Source organism: Aquarana catesbeiana, linkage group LG05 (assembly GCF_042186555.1).
Source record: "Aquarana catesbeiana isolate 2022-GZ linkage group LG05, ASM4218655v1, whole genome shotgun sequence".
Classification (NCBI taxonomy): Eukaryota; Metazoa; Chordata; class Amphibia; order Anura; family Ranidae; genus Aquarana; species Aquarana catesbeiana.
In genome coordinates this window covers 641,453,800-641,471,444 of record NC_133328.1, presented here as the reverse complement: position 1 = coordinate 641,471,444, position 17,645 = coordinate 641,453,800, and the positions used below count along the sequence as shown (strand labels likewise).

The 17,645-nt window shown below is 44.6% G+C and overlaps 1 protein-coding gene across 1 annotated transcript in view; it reads left to right on the top strand.

The window, feature by feature from the left end:
- PTH1R (parathyroid hormone 1 receptor) overlaps positions 1-17,645 on the top strand; it is a 438,047-nt gene that overhangs the window by 389,676 nt on the left and 30,726 nt on the right. Inside the window, exons 8-9 of the mRNA XM_073632443.1 lie at positions 7,088-7,148; positions 17,377-17,443. Coding sequence (XP_073488544.1) covers positions 7,088-7,148; positions 17,377-17,443 — 128 coding nt within the window. The remainder of the gene's footprint in view (positions 1-7,087; positions 7,149-17,376; positions 17,444-17,645) is intronic.

Genomic DNA, 17,645 nt, shown 5'->3' with positions numbered 1-17,645 from the left:
TGTGTAATGTAAAGGGTCCAGAGATGCAGGGGGTTGTGTAATGTAAAGGGGTCCAGAGGTGCAGGGTGCTGTGTAATGTAAAGGGGTCCAGAGGTGCAGGGTGCTGTGTAATGTAAAGGGGTCCAATTGGTGCAGAGTGCTGTGTAATGTAAAGGGGTCCCGAGGTGCAGGGGGTTGTGTAATGGAAAGGAGTCCAGAGGTGTAGGGGGTTGTGTAATGTAAAGGGGTCCAGAGTGCTGTGTAATGTAAATGGGTCCAATTGGTGCATGGTGCTGTGTAATGTAAGAAGTCCAGAGGGTTGTGTAATGTAAAGAAGTCCAGAGGTGCAGGGTGCTGTGTAATGTAAAGGGGTCCAGAGGTGCAGGGGGATGTGTAATGTAAAGGGGTCCAGAGGTGCAGGGGGCTGTGTAATGTAAAGGGGTCCAGAGGTGCAGGGGGATGTGTAATGTAAAGGGGTCCAGAGGTGTAGGGTACTGAGTAATGTAAAGGGGTCCAGAGGTGCAGGCGGGCTGTGTAATGGGCAGGGGTCCAGAGCTGTGGGGGGGGGGCTGTGTAATGTAAAGGGGTCCAGTTGTGGAGAGGGGGTACAAAGTAGTGACAAAGAGATATTGGGGGATGCAGAGGTATGCAGGGTCCACAGTGGGGTGTTTTTACATTTTAAAGTTGGGGAGGGCGGTGCCAGATATAGGATCTGCCCCAGGTGCCAAATGCTTTAGGTACGCCCCTGCTGTGTGCAGGATCCAAGCAGCCTAGGTCGGTGTGAGGAAAGTGCTGTCAGGAGTCTTCCATCTACAATGAGCTATTGGGCACAGGTGATGCTGTCAACTGTCCAGTATGTTCCATATGCCTGGTAGGAAAAACCTGCTAAGGTCTATGCCAGCTATGCAATGGAGGTGCACACAGTGGTGTATGCCATGGAGGGGAGGATAGACACCTGCAGTTGCCTACATGTTTCGCCCCTCCCACCACAGGGGGCTTCTTCAGGGCATAAAGTATCCTTACTGGTACGATGGAGGTCTGAGGAACGCCTAATCCAATCCCCTGAAGGAGGTGAGTGCAGTGCACTGGCTGATCACGTCTTCCTTACACCTGACCACAGTATAAGATAAAGATGTGTAGCCCGCAGCTTGTCATTCAAGTATATTAGTCTTTATTGATACAGATAGAATACAGAGGCTTATGCCTTTCAGCATGCAGCCTTAACAATGATTAACCACTTCTTACCGGGCACTTTTACCCCCCTTCCTGCCCAGGCCAAATTTCAGCTTTCAGCACTGTCACATTTTGAATGGCAATTGCGCGGTCATACTACACTGTATCCATATGACATGTTTATAACTCTTTTCACAAAAATAGAGCTTTCTTTTGGTGGTATTTTTTGGGGAAAATTAAGAAATTAAAAAAAAACATTTTTTTTCCTTTTTTTTTTTTACATACTGTCACCAGTGCAGTACAGCGTCATCATATACAGTGAAGGAAAAAAGTATTTGCTTCCTGCTGATTTGCCCGCTGACAAAGAAATGATCAGTCTATCAGTGCCCACAGTGTCACCTATCATTGCCCACAGCGCCACCTGTAAATGTCACCAATCAGTGCCTCATCACCAGTGCTGCCTATCAATACCACCTACCAGTGTCCATCAGTGCCACCTACCAGTGCCCATCAGTGCCACCTACCAGTGCCCATCGGTGCTGTCTTATCAGTTTAGCCTTATCTGTGCCCATCAGTGCCCATCAATGCAGCCCATCAGTGCCAATCAGTGCAGCCTCATCAGCAAATATCAATGAAGGAGAAAAATTACCCGTTTGCAAATTTTTATAACAAACTATGAAACATGTTTTTTTATTTCTGTATTTGTTTGTTTGTTTAGCAAAAAATAAAAACCCCAGAGGTGATTAAATACCACCAAAAGAAATCTCCATTTGTGTGAAAAAAAAAAGATAAAAATCCCCCTCCCCCTTATACTTATTGGAATTTCCTTTCAAATTTGGCTGTTTGTGAACGTAAGGAATACAAATTTATCTGAAGTTACGAATGATCCAAAATAACGAACGCCGCATCTAAACAAATGGAATGGAACACCTTAATAATTAATCATAATAATAAAAAGGTTTTATTATTATTATTATTGTTATTTATTAGTATTCGATCATTAAGTTCCTCATTTCGAATTTTCGAATTTCCGAATTCCCGAAATGTTCCAATTTCCAAAATTTTCCAATTTCCGAAATTTCGAATTTCCAAAATTTAGAATTTTCGGAAACTTGGAAGATTGAAAATTCGTATATTCATAATTTCGTAAATTCGCTACAAAACAAACTTAGAACTAAACGAATTGCACATGTCTAGTTGGTACCGGTGGATGAAAATAGTGCCCAAAGGGCCTACTGAAAGCAAGCAAAGGGCCACATCTAGCCCTCGCGCCGCAGTTTGGAGCCCACTGGTCTAGGGGGAGGAGGTGTGGCCCTTAGGTTCCTTCCTCCCCTGCCTTTGGGGATCTCTCTTGGTTGACTTTGGCTGACCACGAGGAGGGGGGTCCTCCATGCCTTTTGGCTAGGTGACCCTGAGTGTGGCTTACCCCCACCAGGGGTCTTGCGCCCCAGTGGGTCAGGGAAAGGTCCTTCCTCTTTAGGAGGGGAGCATATGGCACACCCTAAGTTCACTTTTTTTGTGTGTATTTCATATGAACTATTATTGTACACTTTGGTGATTGGTTTTTGGGCACTGCACCATGGGTTTGAAGAAAACTGGTATCTAATAAGACTTGGTGATGGCAATGAAGATTTAGACAGTCTGGTAAAGGGGTTATGAGGACATATTGGGCATACTTGGGGGTCTGTACATATAAAAAGGTCAATAACCTCTGGGTTCCTCATAATAATAATTTCTATATACCATGAGGCTGCAGGTATCCGCTCAGTCTAGCTGTGGTGCCTCTTTGTCAGTGCTCATGAAAGCTGCTATGATGGTACTCCCTGATCTGGCCTGATGTATAATTGTAAGCACTCATCCATTTGTTGGCTTCCTTTCTTATTTTTGGCTTCTATATTTTTTTTCTTCTGTTCTCTGCTTTCAAAAGCCCAGCAAGATAATTTGCCTTTTCTACTGTTTGGTTATAAGCAAAGCAATGCTCCCTGCCCTGAAAGGGAATCTTCACCAACATCCACCTGCAATTCTTTCATCTTTAGTGACCCTCACTCTTACTTTTTCTTCCTGTTCCTTTGTAGATTGGTCTTTGTAGTGTAATTTGCAGCCTCCACCTTCTTATCTCATATTGTTTGCATTGTTCTCTGACCCCGGCACAGGTCCAGAGCACTTTGTAAGGACTGAACTTTCACTTCTAGCATTCTGTTTCTTGTAGAGGTATCCTTTGATCCTGGTGTGCTCTTGTCTCTGTTCATCGTCCAATGCTCCAAATTCACCTCTCACGTGTCTCTTTCACAGGATAATGCATGTGGGGGCTTAAAGCTGAACAGAAATACTTTCATTTATATAAATTCCTCAATAGCATTAAAGAAAACAAATCAACTTTATATGCATCAAATGGCTTTACAAACTCAGATATCATAAAGATCTTGTAAAAGAAAAGCTCCAAACTGTCCGTCATTTGGAGGGACGGTTCCTCTTTTTAAACTAGCCCCTCTTTCCTCCTCTTTTGGTCTACTTCAGCGTTTTTTTTTTCAACCTTCATATCACAGAGGAACCATTAAAATGTTCTTTTGTTGGAGAACCCCTGCTAAAAGTGATATTGTATACAAGTCTTAAAATGTTATCCACACCACATTGGTGGTCAATGGGAGAAGGTCCCCTTATATTCGTGGGCAATGGGAGATGGTCCCCTTACATTGGTGATCAGTGAGAAGAATGTTCCTTACATTGGTGATCAGTAGGAAAAATATTCCTTACATTGGTGGCCAGTGGAAAAAATGTTTCTTACATTGGTGATCAGTGGGAAGAATGTTCCTTACATTGGTGATCAGTGAGAAGAATGTTCCTTACATTGGTGATCAGTGGGAAGAATGTTCCTTACATTGGTGATCAGTGGGAAGAATGTTCCTTACATTGGTGATCAGTGGGAAGAATGTTCCTTACATTGGTGATCAGTGAGAAGAATGTTCCTTACATTGGTGATCAGTGAGAAGAATGCTCCTTACATTGGTGATCAGTGAGAAGAATGTTCCTTACATTGGTGATCAGTGGGAAGAATGTCCCTTACATTGGTGATCAGTGAGAAGAATGTTCCTTACATAGGTGATCAGTGAGAAGAATGTTCCTTACATTGGTGATCAGTGAGAAGAATGTTCCTTACATAGGTGATCAGTGAGAAGAATGTTCCTTACATTGGAGGTCAGTGGGAAGAATGTTCCTTACATTGGTGATCAGTGAGAAGAATGTTCCTTACATTGGAGGTCAGTGAGAAGAATGTTCCTTACATTGGTGATCAGTGGGAAGAATGCTCCTTACATTGGTGATCAGTGGGAAGAATGTCCCTTACATTGGTGATCAGTGAGAAGAATGTTCCTTACATTGGTGATCAGTGAGAAGAATGTTCCTTACATTGGAGGTCAGTGGGAAGAATGTTCCTTACATTGGTGATCAGTGAGAAGAATGTTCCTTACATTGGAGGTCAGGGAGAAGAATGTTCCTTACATTGGTGATCAGTGAGAAGAATGTCCCTTACATTGGTGATCAGTGAGAAGAATGTTCCTTACATTGGTGATCAGTAGGGATGAGCTTCGAGTTCGAGTCAAACTCATGTTCAACTCGAACATTGGCTGTTCGCAAGTTCGCCGAAAAGCGAACAATTTGGGGTGTTTGCGGCAAATTCGAATGCCGCGGAACACCCTTTAAAAGTCTATGGGAGAAATCAAAAGTGCTAATTTTAAAGGCTAATATGCAAGTTATTGTCATAAAAAGCATTTGGGGACCTGGGTCCTGCCCCAGGGGACATGGATCAATGCAAAAAAAAGTTTTAAAAATGGCCGTTTTTTCAGGAGCAGTGATTTTAATAATGCTTAAAGTCAAACAATAAAAGTGTAATATCCCTTTAAATTTCATAGCTGGGGGGTGTCTATAGTATGCCTGTAAAGGGGCGTATGTTTCCCGTGTTTAGAACAGTCTGACAGCAAAATGACATTTCGAAGGAAAAAAGCCATTTAAAACTACCCGCGGCTATTGCATTGCCGACAATACACATAGAAGTTCACTGATAAAAACGGCATGGGAATTCACCACAGGGCAACCCCGAACCAAAATTTAAAAAAAAAAATGACGTGGGAGTCCCCCTAAATTCCATACCAGACCCTTATCCGAGCACGCAACCTGGCAGGCCGCAGGAAAAGAGGGGGGGACGAGAGTGCGCCCCCCCTCCTGAACCATACCAGGCCACATGCCCTCAACATTGGGAGGGTGCTTTGGGGTAGCCCCCCCAAAACACCTTGTCCCCATGTTGATGAGGACAAGGGCCTCATCCCCACAACCCTGGCCGGTGGTTTGTGGGGGTCTGCGGGTGAGGGGCTTATCGGAATCTGGAAGCCCCCTTTAACAAGGGGACCCCCAGATCCCGGCCCCCCCCTGTGTGAAATGGTAAGGGGGTACTTACCCCTACCATTTCACTAAAAAACTGTCAAAAATGTTAAAAATGACAAGAGACAGTTTTTGACAATACCTTTATTTAAATGCTTCTTCTTTCTTCTATCTTCCTTCATCTTCTGGTTCTTCTGGTTCTTCCTCCGGCGTTCTCGTCCAGCATCTCCTCCGCGGCCTCTTCTATCTTCTTCTCCTCGGGCCGCTCCGCACCCATGGCATGGGGGGAGGCTCCCGCTCTTCTCTTCTTCTTCTTCTTCTTCTCTTCTTCCTTCTTCTCTTCTTCATTTTCTTCTCCGGGCCGCTCCGCACCCATGCTGGCATGGAGGGAGGCTCCCGCTGTGTGACGGCGTCTCCTCGTCTGACGGTTCTTAAATAATGGGGGGCGGGGCCACCCGGTGACCCCGCCCCCCTCTGACGCACGGGACATGACGGGACTTCCCTGTGGCATTCCCTGTGATGTCACAGGGAAGTCCCGTCAAGTCACCGTGCGTCAGAGGGGGGCGGGGTCACCGGGTGGCCCCGCCCCCCGTTATTTAAGAACCGTCAGACAAAGAGACGCCGTCACACAGTGGGAGCCTCCCTCCATGCCAGCATGGGTGTGGAGTGGCCCGGAGAAGAAAATGAAGAAGAGAAGAAGAGAAGAAGGAAGAAGAGAAGAAGATGAAGAAGAAGATGAAGAGAAGAGCGGGAGCCTCCCCCCATGCCATGGGTGAGGAGCGGCCCGAGGAGAAGAAGATAGAAGATGCCGCGGAGGAGATGCTGGACGAGAATGCCGGAGGAAGAACCAGAAGAGCCAGAAGAACCAGAAGAAGAAGATGAAGGAAGAAAGAAGAAGCATTTGAATAAAGGAATTGTCAAAAACTGTCTCTTGTCATTTTTAACATTTTTAACAGTTTTTTAGTGAAATGGTAGGGGTAAGTACCCCCTTACCATTTCACACAGGGGGGGCCGGGATCTGGGGGTCCCCTTGTTAAAGGGGGTTTCCAGATTCCGATAAGCCCCCCGCCCGCAGACCCCCACAACCACCGGCCAGGGTTGTGGGGATGAGGCCCTTGTCCTCATCAACATGGGGACAAGGTGTTTTGGGGGGCTACCCCAAAGCACCCTCCCAATGTTGAGGGCATGTGGCCTTGTTACGGTTCAGGAGGGGGGGGCCGCACTCTCGTCCCCCCCTCTTTTCCTGCGGCCTGCCAGGTTGCGTGCTCGGATAAGGGTCTGGTATGGATTTTTGGGGAAATGATGTAAAACGTGAAAATATGAGGTTAGGTTCACACAGCTGATAAAATACAGTAATAACTCAGAATATTTGCTCACTAAACATTCATGGAGTCACCGGCTTTGTGTTTCTCTTTATTTGTTGGTCGCTTGATGTTTATATGTGGCTCCAGCCCAAAGCACTCCCCGCCATCTTTTTATAGGGTGATTGTGATCATTGTAACTTTCAGGTATAGTAATGAGATTTCCAGAGTTCTCACTCTATATGTATGTTTATTTTCAGGTGTGCCTGCTGTATTTGTTATAATCTGGGCGCGGGAAAGAGCCACATTTGCAGATACAGAGTGAGTACAACCTTCTTCTCCAGTAAAGAGAACCCGTCACTTAACACACCTTTTTAATGTTTTGATGTACCTAGAAAATATTTTGCTGATTTAAACTGAAGGTTTAGTTGGGCATTAACCAGTTGTGGACACCAGACACGCTGCAAATGCCCAAACAAACTTCAAAGTGTACAAGGGTGTGGAGTTCATCCTGTACTTCTGCCCCTCTGCTGCTCTCCTCCTCACACATATGCATGAGGAATCAAGCTCAAGTGTAAATGGGGGCTTAGACATACAATGTAAAATTGTTTATAAACATTGATCAGATGGAAGATAGAGAGATACAAAGTAGCATTGTTTATAAACAATGAGCAGACGGGAGATAGAGAGATACAAAGTAACATTATTTATAAACAAGGAGCAGACGGGAGATAGAGAGATACAAAGTAACATTGTTTATAACCATTGATCAGACGGGAGATAGAGAGATACAAAGTAACATTGTTACTTTTAGCTTTTCTTTGTTTCATTCATCTGCAGATTAAATTAATGACCTGATAAGTAAACAAAAATATATATTTTAAATAAAAATTGTACCGTTTTAGCCCCTTGTTAACCCTTCTGCCCTTAGCTATTATTTTCCTGCTGCTTTTTTTTCTGCCTTTCTAATCATTATTGTTTAAACTTTTTTTTTATTTGTTTTGTTCTTAAATTTTTTTTTTTATGTCATAAAAAAATTGCAAAATTGAAGGAAATACTTCCATTATGTAATTTGTAAGTCAATGCACAATGCTCTGTGTAACAAAATCATTTATTTTGTTACCATTCTAAGGTTGAATATGTTTTTATTAACAAAATTAGAAAAAATGCAAAAGATGACAGCTTGGTATCATTTTAAACCGGATAAATTATAGAATAAAATGTGATTTTTTTTTTTTTACGGTAACAGCTTTTTAAAAAAATTTTATAACACCGATTGAATAGAAAAAAAAATTGTCTATGGATGGTAATATATAAAATATTTTTTGCAAGACAGCACCACAAAACAAAAAAGACTTGTTTTGTTCTAAAAAAAAAAAAAAAAAAAATCTTTAAAGAGAATTGATGGACCGTTTGATCTTTTCCTGCCATCGTTCTTCAATGTTTCTCTAGATGTAAAATGACAGCAGGTGTAAAGGTTGAACTTCTGGAGTTAGTCATTCAGCCCGCTGGAGGGACTGACCCTACGGCTAACCACCCACCCACCCACACACACGTGCATGAAGCCTCTTCCTATTAATAAACGCATTGTGATTCATGATGACACATCCAGCCAGAGCTCCAGATCCATACATCTGTGACAGAGGAGGGCCGCCCGCTGTCTTGGGTCCTGTATCTGCTGCCTGAAGAAATGTAAAGAGATTTCCTGATTACAATGTAACCATCACCCAATAGGCTCTGTTATGTACTGTTATCTTCGAAATCCTGCTTTTTCACACAGCTCCACTCGGCCTCGGGACATTAAGCGATATATACCAAAACAGCGCTGCACTGCCAATTGTATAAATGTGCAGATAATAATATTAATACTGGATACTTGCAAAAAAAATGTGCAAAATACAATTCCTATAAGAGTAACTCCTTCATATCACAGTCCCCCCTTCATATTAGATTTCCCCCATTTCACATCAGAGCCTCTCTCCTTTCACATCAGAGTCCTCTATTAACTTTAGGACACCCCCCCCCTCCCCCCCCCCACACACACACACATCAGAATGCCCTCTTTCCTATCAGAGTATCCCCAGGGCCGGGACAAGGGGTGGGCAGGAGGGACAGTTGCCCTGCGTGCAGTGAAGTAAAGGGGCAAAAAAATGGATGCGGTGTGGTACACCCATTCTATGGAACATCTTAATAGTGGGGGGAGGGGGGGCACAAATCTGCATCCTTGCCCTAAGTAAGTTTGCCCTAGGTATGCGTCAGCTGCCTAAGGCCCCTTTCACACTACCGCAACGTCAAAGTCACGCAACTTTAAAGTCACGTGATTTCACGGCCGCAATTTCAGGAGATGCCTGTGTAACTCGCATCAAATTTGGACCAAAGCAGTGCAGGGATTACTTTGAAGCCGGTGCGACTTGAGGTCGCACAGATATGAATGGTACTCATTGGAAATTATGGGGGTACAACTTGTCGTGCGACTTTGCAGTCTCAAGTCGCACAAGTGTGAAAGCGGCCTTATTCTTTCTAATGGATAGACCCAACTCTAATAATACCCACAAAAAAAAAAAAATAATAATAATAACAAGTGAACTCTGCACATGGTAAGCTTCTAAAGACGGAGCCTGCGCCTTGAAGTCCTGGAAAAGATGGCGTCCATCTTGTGCCTATTGAGCTCTTGTTTACCAGCAGCCCAAATGTCTCCGGTACATGATTGTTGTCGCCGTTCCGGACTCGGGAGTGATTGGCCGACTGGCTAGTTTTAGAAAACAGCGACTCCGTCCTCCTGGGACACGCAGTGAGTGAGCCGACAAGTCATTTTTTTCTGTAAGCTGGAAGAACGATCGCACTTACAGCTGACAGCTCGCCTGATGGAAGCTTCCCCCCCGTTGTGTCTTACAAATTGCTTTTTATTTTCGGTCACCGGTGACTTTTCTGTCAAATGAGAACAAGCTCTTCTCTCCGGCTCTGTGTGTCTAACAAGAGCGAGCAAAGAAAGGGATATCCGACACTGCGAACACACTCACTGAGCACTCGCTATATTTCTTTTTTTTTTAATCTTTAATAATTATTGGCTGCCAAAGTAAGTAGTGATTGACTTCAATTATAACTGCAATTATAACTGCAATCTATATAAAGGTGAAATCAATGTAACTTGGAAAAATAAAGTTAGTTCAGTTTTGTGTTTCAGTGCAAAACCATTAAAGTGGTCTGAGATGAAAAATGAACAAAGCGTATCCTTCTATAGCGTGTACTTGCCTCAATCCAGAGCTGTGGCGGCTGGTGGTATCATTTTTGGTGGGGCAGCAAACCCCCCCATCCCCATTTGGTCAGTCGGGTCACAGGCATGCCCCCCCCGGGTGGTTGATCACCAGCCCCACACTTAGCCCATCTTGGTCACACCATGGGCAGCGCTTCCTCCGGGTGGCCTCTCCTCCTCCTGGTGCTTCACGGCGGCTTCCCCTGCCTCTCCTCCCTCCTACTCCTCCTCGGCGGCCAATAGGATCGCTTCTCCTTTCCTCCAACCGGATGGAGGGTCTCAGGACCTGCTTCCTGATCTCCTCCACTCCCATCTCTCTCCTCCGCTGCTGGCTCTCTCCCCCACTCCCGGCTCTCTCCTTCACTCCCCGCTCTCTCCTCTACTGCCGGATCTCTCCTTCACTCCTGTCTCTCTCCCCCACTCCCGGCTCTCTCCTCCACTGCCATCTCTCTCCTCCACTGCCATCTCTCTCCTCCACTGCCGGCTCTCTCCTCCACTGCCGGCTCTCTCCTCCACTGCCGGCTCTCTTCTCCACTCCCATCTCTCTCCTCCACTGCCGGCTCTCTCCCCCACTCCCGGCTCTCTCCCCCACTCCCATCTCTCTCCCCCACTCCCGGCTCTCTCCTCCACTCCCGGCTCTCTCCTCCACTCCCGGCTCTCTCCTCCACTCCCATCTCTCTCCTCCACTCCCATCTCTCTCCTCCACTCCCGGCTCTCTCCTCTACTCCCATCTCTCTCCTCCACTCCCGGCTCTCTCCTCTACTGCCGGATCTTTCCTCCACTCCCATCTCTCTCCTCCACTCCCATCTCTCTCCTCCACTCCCGGCTCTCTCCTCTGCTCCCATCTCTCTCCTCCACTCCCGGCTCTCTCCTCTACTGCCGGATCTTTCCTCCACTCCTGTCTCTCTCCCCCACTCCCAGCTCTCTCCTCCACTCCCATCTCTCTCCTCCACTCCCGGCTCTCTCCTCTACTCCCATCTCTCTCCTCCACTCCCGGCTCTCTCCTCTACTGCCGGATCTCTCCTCCACTCCTGTCTCTCTCCCCCACTCCCAGCTCTCTCCTCCACTCCCATCTCTCTCTCCTCCACTGCCGGCTCTCTCCTCCACTGCCGGCTCTCTCCTCCACTGCCGGCTCTCTCCTCCACTGCCGGCTCTCTCCTCCACTGCCGGCTCTCTCCTCCACTGCCAGCTCTCTTCTCCACTCCCATCTCTCTCCCCCACTGCCAGCTCTCTCCCCCACTGCCAGCTCTCTCCTCTACTGCCGGCTCTCTCCTCCACTCCCATCTCTCTCCTCCACTGCCGGCTCTCTCCTCCACTCCCATCTCTCTCCTCCACTGCCGTCTCTCTCCTCTACTGCCGTCTCTCTTCTCCACTCCCGTCTCTCTCCTCCACTCCCATCTCTCTCCTCCACTCCTGTCTCTCTCCTCCACTCCTGTCTCTCTCCTCCACTGCCGGCTCTCTCCTCCACTCCCGTCTCTCTCCTCCACTCCCGTCTCTCTCCTCTACTGCCGGCTCTCTCCTCTACTGCCGGCTCTCTCCTCCACTCCCGTCTCTCTCCTCCACTTCCGTCTCTCTCCTCTGCTGCCGTCTCTCTCCTCCACTTCCGTCTCTCTCCTCTACTGCCGGCTCTCTCCTCTACTGCCGGCTCTCTCCTCTACTCCTGTCTCTCTCCTCTACTCCTGTCTCTCTCCTCCACTCCCGTCTCTCTCCTCCACTCCCGTATGTCTCCTCCACTCCCGTCTCTCTCCTCCACTTCTGTCTCTCTCCTCCACTTCTGTCTCTCTCCTCCACTGCCGGCTCTCTCCTCCACCGCCGGCTCTCTTCTCCACTCCCATCTCTCTCCTCCACTGCCGGCTCTCTCCCCCACTCACGTCCCCTTGTCCTGCCCACCATGGCTTGGTCACAACTTCCACTCGTTATTGATCTTTGGCTTGTTCCTTGGCTACGCTTCTGCTTGATCCCAACCTCCAACCACTTGTTACCAACTTTTTGGCTTGTTTACTGACTACACTGCTGCTTGATCCTAACTGCTTAATCTGCTACTGGACCCCGGCTTGCTCACCTCCTGGTAGGGCGATCCTGAGGATAGAGTTGCCACCTCATCCCTTTAAACACGAACACATATGAATTACACAGGTTCTGATGGCTAATTTAATGCAGATAAGGCAACAAGTGAATTTAATTACCACCTTAATCAGCCTCAGAACCTGTGTAATTAATATGTGTTCGGGTTTAAAGGGATGAGGTGGTAACTCTACCTGAGGACCATGACTTGGTACTAACATGCAGCGAAACCCATCTCCACCATCAGGGGCTCTGGTGAACACTGGTTAATGCTTAGACCCCCGCACCTAGGGTGAGCCTGTGTCATTTGCTATGGTGACCTGCCTATATACTAATCCAGCTGGTCAGTGGGATCCTCTTAACCGCTTTAGCCACTGGTCTTCAAGCCTGACTCTTGATCATGGCAGGTGGGCATCTTCCCACTGACAACCCATGTAAGGAGCATCTTACCACTGACCACCACTGTAAATGGAATTCTTCTCCCCAGCATACCCAATAATTTGGTTTCCACCAAATTTTCCTGGGACCTTAAAATGATTTCAAGGGTTTCTTGAGGTAGAGAGGTTGAGAAACTGCTTTAGAACCTTAAGCTGTTAAAAAGCAATTCCACAAAGCCAGTCCCATATTTCCGTCATCATGATCGGTCCTCTGTTAAAGGTTCATTTCTGCTTAAAATCAGCCGGAGACTTTGAACCAACACATCAGAATTTTAGTGTGAAGGGCAATCAAATATCCTCCATATCCCAGGCTAGATAACATAAAAGAATAATAAATGCTGATAATTACTGAGCAATCCAAGTTATTTGTCTTTTTTTACCTTTTATGTTGGTCTTGCTCTGGGATTGATTTTCTGATCCTAAAAGCTTTTAACTTTTACTGCTGGTGGTACTGAAGACGTGTATAACGATCGATGCCGGAGCTGTGAAAGTTAGCTGTCACAGAGATCTGTCCAGGCTGCATCACATCATTTATACAGTGCCTTGCAAAAGTATTCACCCCCCTTGGCTTTTTACCTATTTTGTTACATTACAGCCTTTAGTTCAATGGGTTTTTTTAATCTGAATTGTATGTGATGGATCAGAACACAATAGTCTAAGTTGGTGAAGTAAAATTTTAAAAAAATATATACATAAAACTATTTTTCAGAAAAACTGATAATTGGCATGTGTGTATGTATTCACCCCCTTTGTTATGAAGCCCATAAAAAGCTCTGGTGCAACCAATTACCTTCAGAAGTCACATAAATTAGTGAAATGATGTCCACCTGTGTGCAATCTAAGTGTCACATGATCTGTCATTACATAAACACACACTTGGGAAAGGCCCCAGAGGCTGCAACACCTAAGCAAGAGGCACCACTAACCAAACACTGCCATGAAGACCAAGGAACTCTCCAAACAAGTAAGGGACAATGTTGTTGAGAAGTCAGGGTTAGGTTAGGTTATAAAAAAAATATCCAAACCATTGATGATCCCTAGGAGGACCATCAAATCTATCATAACCAAATGGAAAGAACATGGCACAACAGCAAACCTGCCAAGAGACGGCCGCACACCAAAACTCACAGACCGGGCAAGGAGGGCATTAATCAGAGAGGAGCACAGAGACCTAAGGTAACCCTGGAGGAGCTGCAGAGTTCCACAGCAGAGACTGGAGTATCTGTACATAGGACGACAATAAGCCGTACGCTCCATAGAGTTGGGCTTTATGGCAGAGTGGCCAGAAGAAAGCCATTACTTTCAGCAAAAAACAAAATGGCACGTTTTGAGTTTGGGAAAAGGCATGTGGGAGACTCCCAAAATGTATGGAGGAAGGTGCTCTGGTCTGATGAGACTAAAATGTTACTTTTTGGCCATCAGAGAAAACGCTATGTCTGGCGCAAACCCAACACATTACATCACCCAAAGAACACCATCCCCACCGTGAAACATGGTGATGGCAGCATCATGCTGTGGGGATGTTTTTCAGCAGTCAGGACTGGGAAACTGGTCAGGGTTGAGGGAAAGATGGATGGTGCTAAATACAGGGATATTCTTGAGCAAAACCTGTAGCACTCTGTGTGTGATTTGAGGCTAGGACGGAGGTTCACCTTCCAGCAGGACAATGACCCCAAACACACTGCTAAAGCAACACGACACACCGAGATACAACATTATATTCTTCCTTTATTAAAGTAACAGGCAGAAACAAATTCTGCTGATGCATTTCATACTAGGCACAGCGCTTTTTCCAGGAATTCCTTCACAGATTGCTGGGATTTTAATAGAAAAACTGAAAAGTAGAACTCCACTGCACTCAGCAGATGTCATGGTGTCCATATCTTGCACTGATGGCTTCTAACAAGCTAGAAACAATTGAATGCAAGATGAAACTTTATGTTGAAAGCTGTACCTGCAGAGAAAAATTTAAGGCAAAGAAGGCATTTTATTAAGATCCTTATCCCCATGGGGCTTCCAAGATGGTTTTTGTTCTTATGGCGCCTATCGTTGGGTTCTGCATCTATTGCCTCTGTGTAGGTCATTTTTTTTTTTTTTTGGGGCCATTGCGGTGCATTTTGCAGCCCACTGAAAAGGAATCAAATGTGAAAAATGGGTGAACGTTGTATGAATATTGGGTGAAAATATTGATAAATAGACTCCAAAATGTGTAAAGTGTAATAGAGACAGTATAATTATATGGGAATTGAACCAAAACACATATGCCACAAATTATTTTTACTATTATTTTTTATCATAATAATAATAGTTAAAAAAATTAAAAATATTAAAAAAAATTATTAAAAATAAATAAACAAAAAAAAATATATACATATGTATCATGGAACATAGATACATGGTGTACTGCAGATGTGGTTTTGCACTGGGGTTTCATGATTAAAAAGCTGTAATATGCACTAGCCTTTTTTATATATATTTTTTAAAATTATAACAATTATTTTTACTATTAATATTTTTTATAATAACAGTTTTAAAAAAATAAAAAAATAAAAAATTAAACAAATAAAGATAAATATATGGATATGTATTATAGATCATATATACATGGTGTACTGCAGATGCGGTTTTGCACTGGGGTTTCATGATTAAAAAGCTGTAATATACACTAGCCTTTTGCATATATATAGTTTAATAATTATAACAATTATTTTTACTATTAATATTTTTTATAATAACAGTTTAAAAAAATGAAATAATACAAAAAATATAATTAAATAAATTAAAAAAAAATTAAACAAATAAAAATAAATATATGGATATGTATTATAGAACATAGATACATGGTGTACTGCAGATGTGGTTTTTGCGCTGGGGTTTCATGATTACAAAGCTATAATATGCACTAGCCTTTTTTTGTTATCTTTTTATAATTATAACAGTTATTTTCACTATTAATATTTTTTATATAACAGTTTTAAAAAAATGAAATAATACAAAAAATATAATTAAATAAAAAACAATTAAATAAAAATAAATATATGGATATGTATTATGGAACATAGATGCATGGTGTACTGCAGATGTGGTTTTGCTCTGGGGTTTCATGATTACAAAGCTATAATATGCACTAGCCTTTTTTTTATATATTTTTATGGGAATTTTTAATAAAATTTTAGAAGTTTTAAAGATACTTGTAACGACATATACGGTATATTTGTACCTAGAAATTCCCATATGTTTTGGTGAAATCTTCATATAGGTAATGGCCTAAGGATGATGGTGCACCCCCAAACGGGTGCTGTTTTGAAATCTACATATGTTCAAGATCAAGGGCACAGCTATTACTCCCTCCCCTCATGCCAGGGTGCTAGGTATAATCCTGGACTCTGACCTCTCCTTTGGGCCCCACATCCCAGATCTTGCTGCCTCACCCTCCGTAACATTTCCAAAATTCACCCCATCTTAACCAACAACACCAAAGCTACTAATTCAATCCCTGGTTATCTCTCTCCTTGACTATTCCAACTCTCATTGGCCAACCTCTACAAAGGCTATGGCCCTTTTATTCTACCATGAATGCTGCTGCCGGACTCCTCTATCCCTCTCTGCCAATCCCTCCACTGGCCTCCATTCAGTGTCTGCTACCCCTCTCTGCCAACCCCTCCACTGGCCTCTACTCAGTGTCCACCATCCCTCTCTGCCAATTCCTCCACTGGCCTCTGCTCAGTGTCCACCATCCCTCTCTGCCAACTCCTCCACTGGCCTCTGCTCAGTGTCCACCATCCCACTCTCCACCATCCCACTCTGTCAACCCCTCCACTGGCCTCTACATAGTGTCCACCACCCTTCTCTGCCATACCTTCCCATGGCCTCCACTCAATGTTCACCACCCTTCTCTGCAAACCCCTCCCATGGCCTCTGCTCAGTGTCCACCACCTTCCTTTGCCACCCCCTCCCCTGGACTCCACTCAATGTCCACCATACCACTCTGCCAATCCCTCCTGTGGCCTCCGCTCAGTGTCCACCAACCTTCTCTGTCAATCCCTCCCCTTGCCTCCACTCAGTGTCTACCATCCCTCTTTGCCACCCCTTCAACTGGCTTCCACTTTGGGTGTCTACCATCTCTCTCTGCCAATCCTTCAACTGGCCTCCACTCAAAGTCCCCCACCTCTATCTGCCAACCCCTCCACTGGCTTACGTTCACCCACCCAGCGAATACAATTTAGAATACCAACAACCTACAAAGCCATCCACAACTCTGCTACCTCACCAACTTCATCTCAAGATATCACCCAAACTGTCCTCCCTGCTCCTCCCAAGATATCCTTTTCTCTAGCTCCCCCTCGTTACCTCCTCCCATGGTCGTCTCCAGGATTTCTCCATAGCCTCTCCTTTTCTCTAGAACTCCTTACCCCAACCTATCCGGCTATCTCCTAATCTGTCTACCTTTTAAGAGATCCTTAAACTCATCTCTTCAGGAAAGCCCCCCCACCTAACAACTGAAATTGACTTTCTTCATTAACTCATCAATACCTTTTTGTTACACTTGCCCAACCTTTTAGATTGTAAGCTCTCAGAAGCAGGACCCTCCTAACCCGCTTGTATTGGATTGTATTGTGTTGTACTGTCTCCCTCCATTATGTAAAACTGTTGGTACTGTACAAATCCTGAATAATAATAGTAATATCATAAAATAGAGTGTAGATATAATATGAGAGGAAACCACTGATTGTTCTTCTACATACAACGTTCTCTGAGTGGTGAATTAACTCTTCTTTATCCGGTCTTCTCTCAGGTGCTGGGACCTCAGTGCAGGGAATTTAAAATGGATCATACAAGGTCCCATCTTGGCTGCTACAGTGGTGAGTGATCTTTAATGGAGCGAGATCTTAAAGCAGAACTACCATCAGATATTTTTTCTAATGCTTAGTACATGCATGCTCGGTAGACATGTGCAATTCGTTTAGTTCCAAATTCGTTTTTTTTTTTTATGAATTTTGACAAATTCGTTAATTCCGAAATTAACGACTTTCCGATATTCACAAATTTTCCTGAATTTACGAA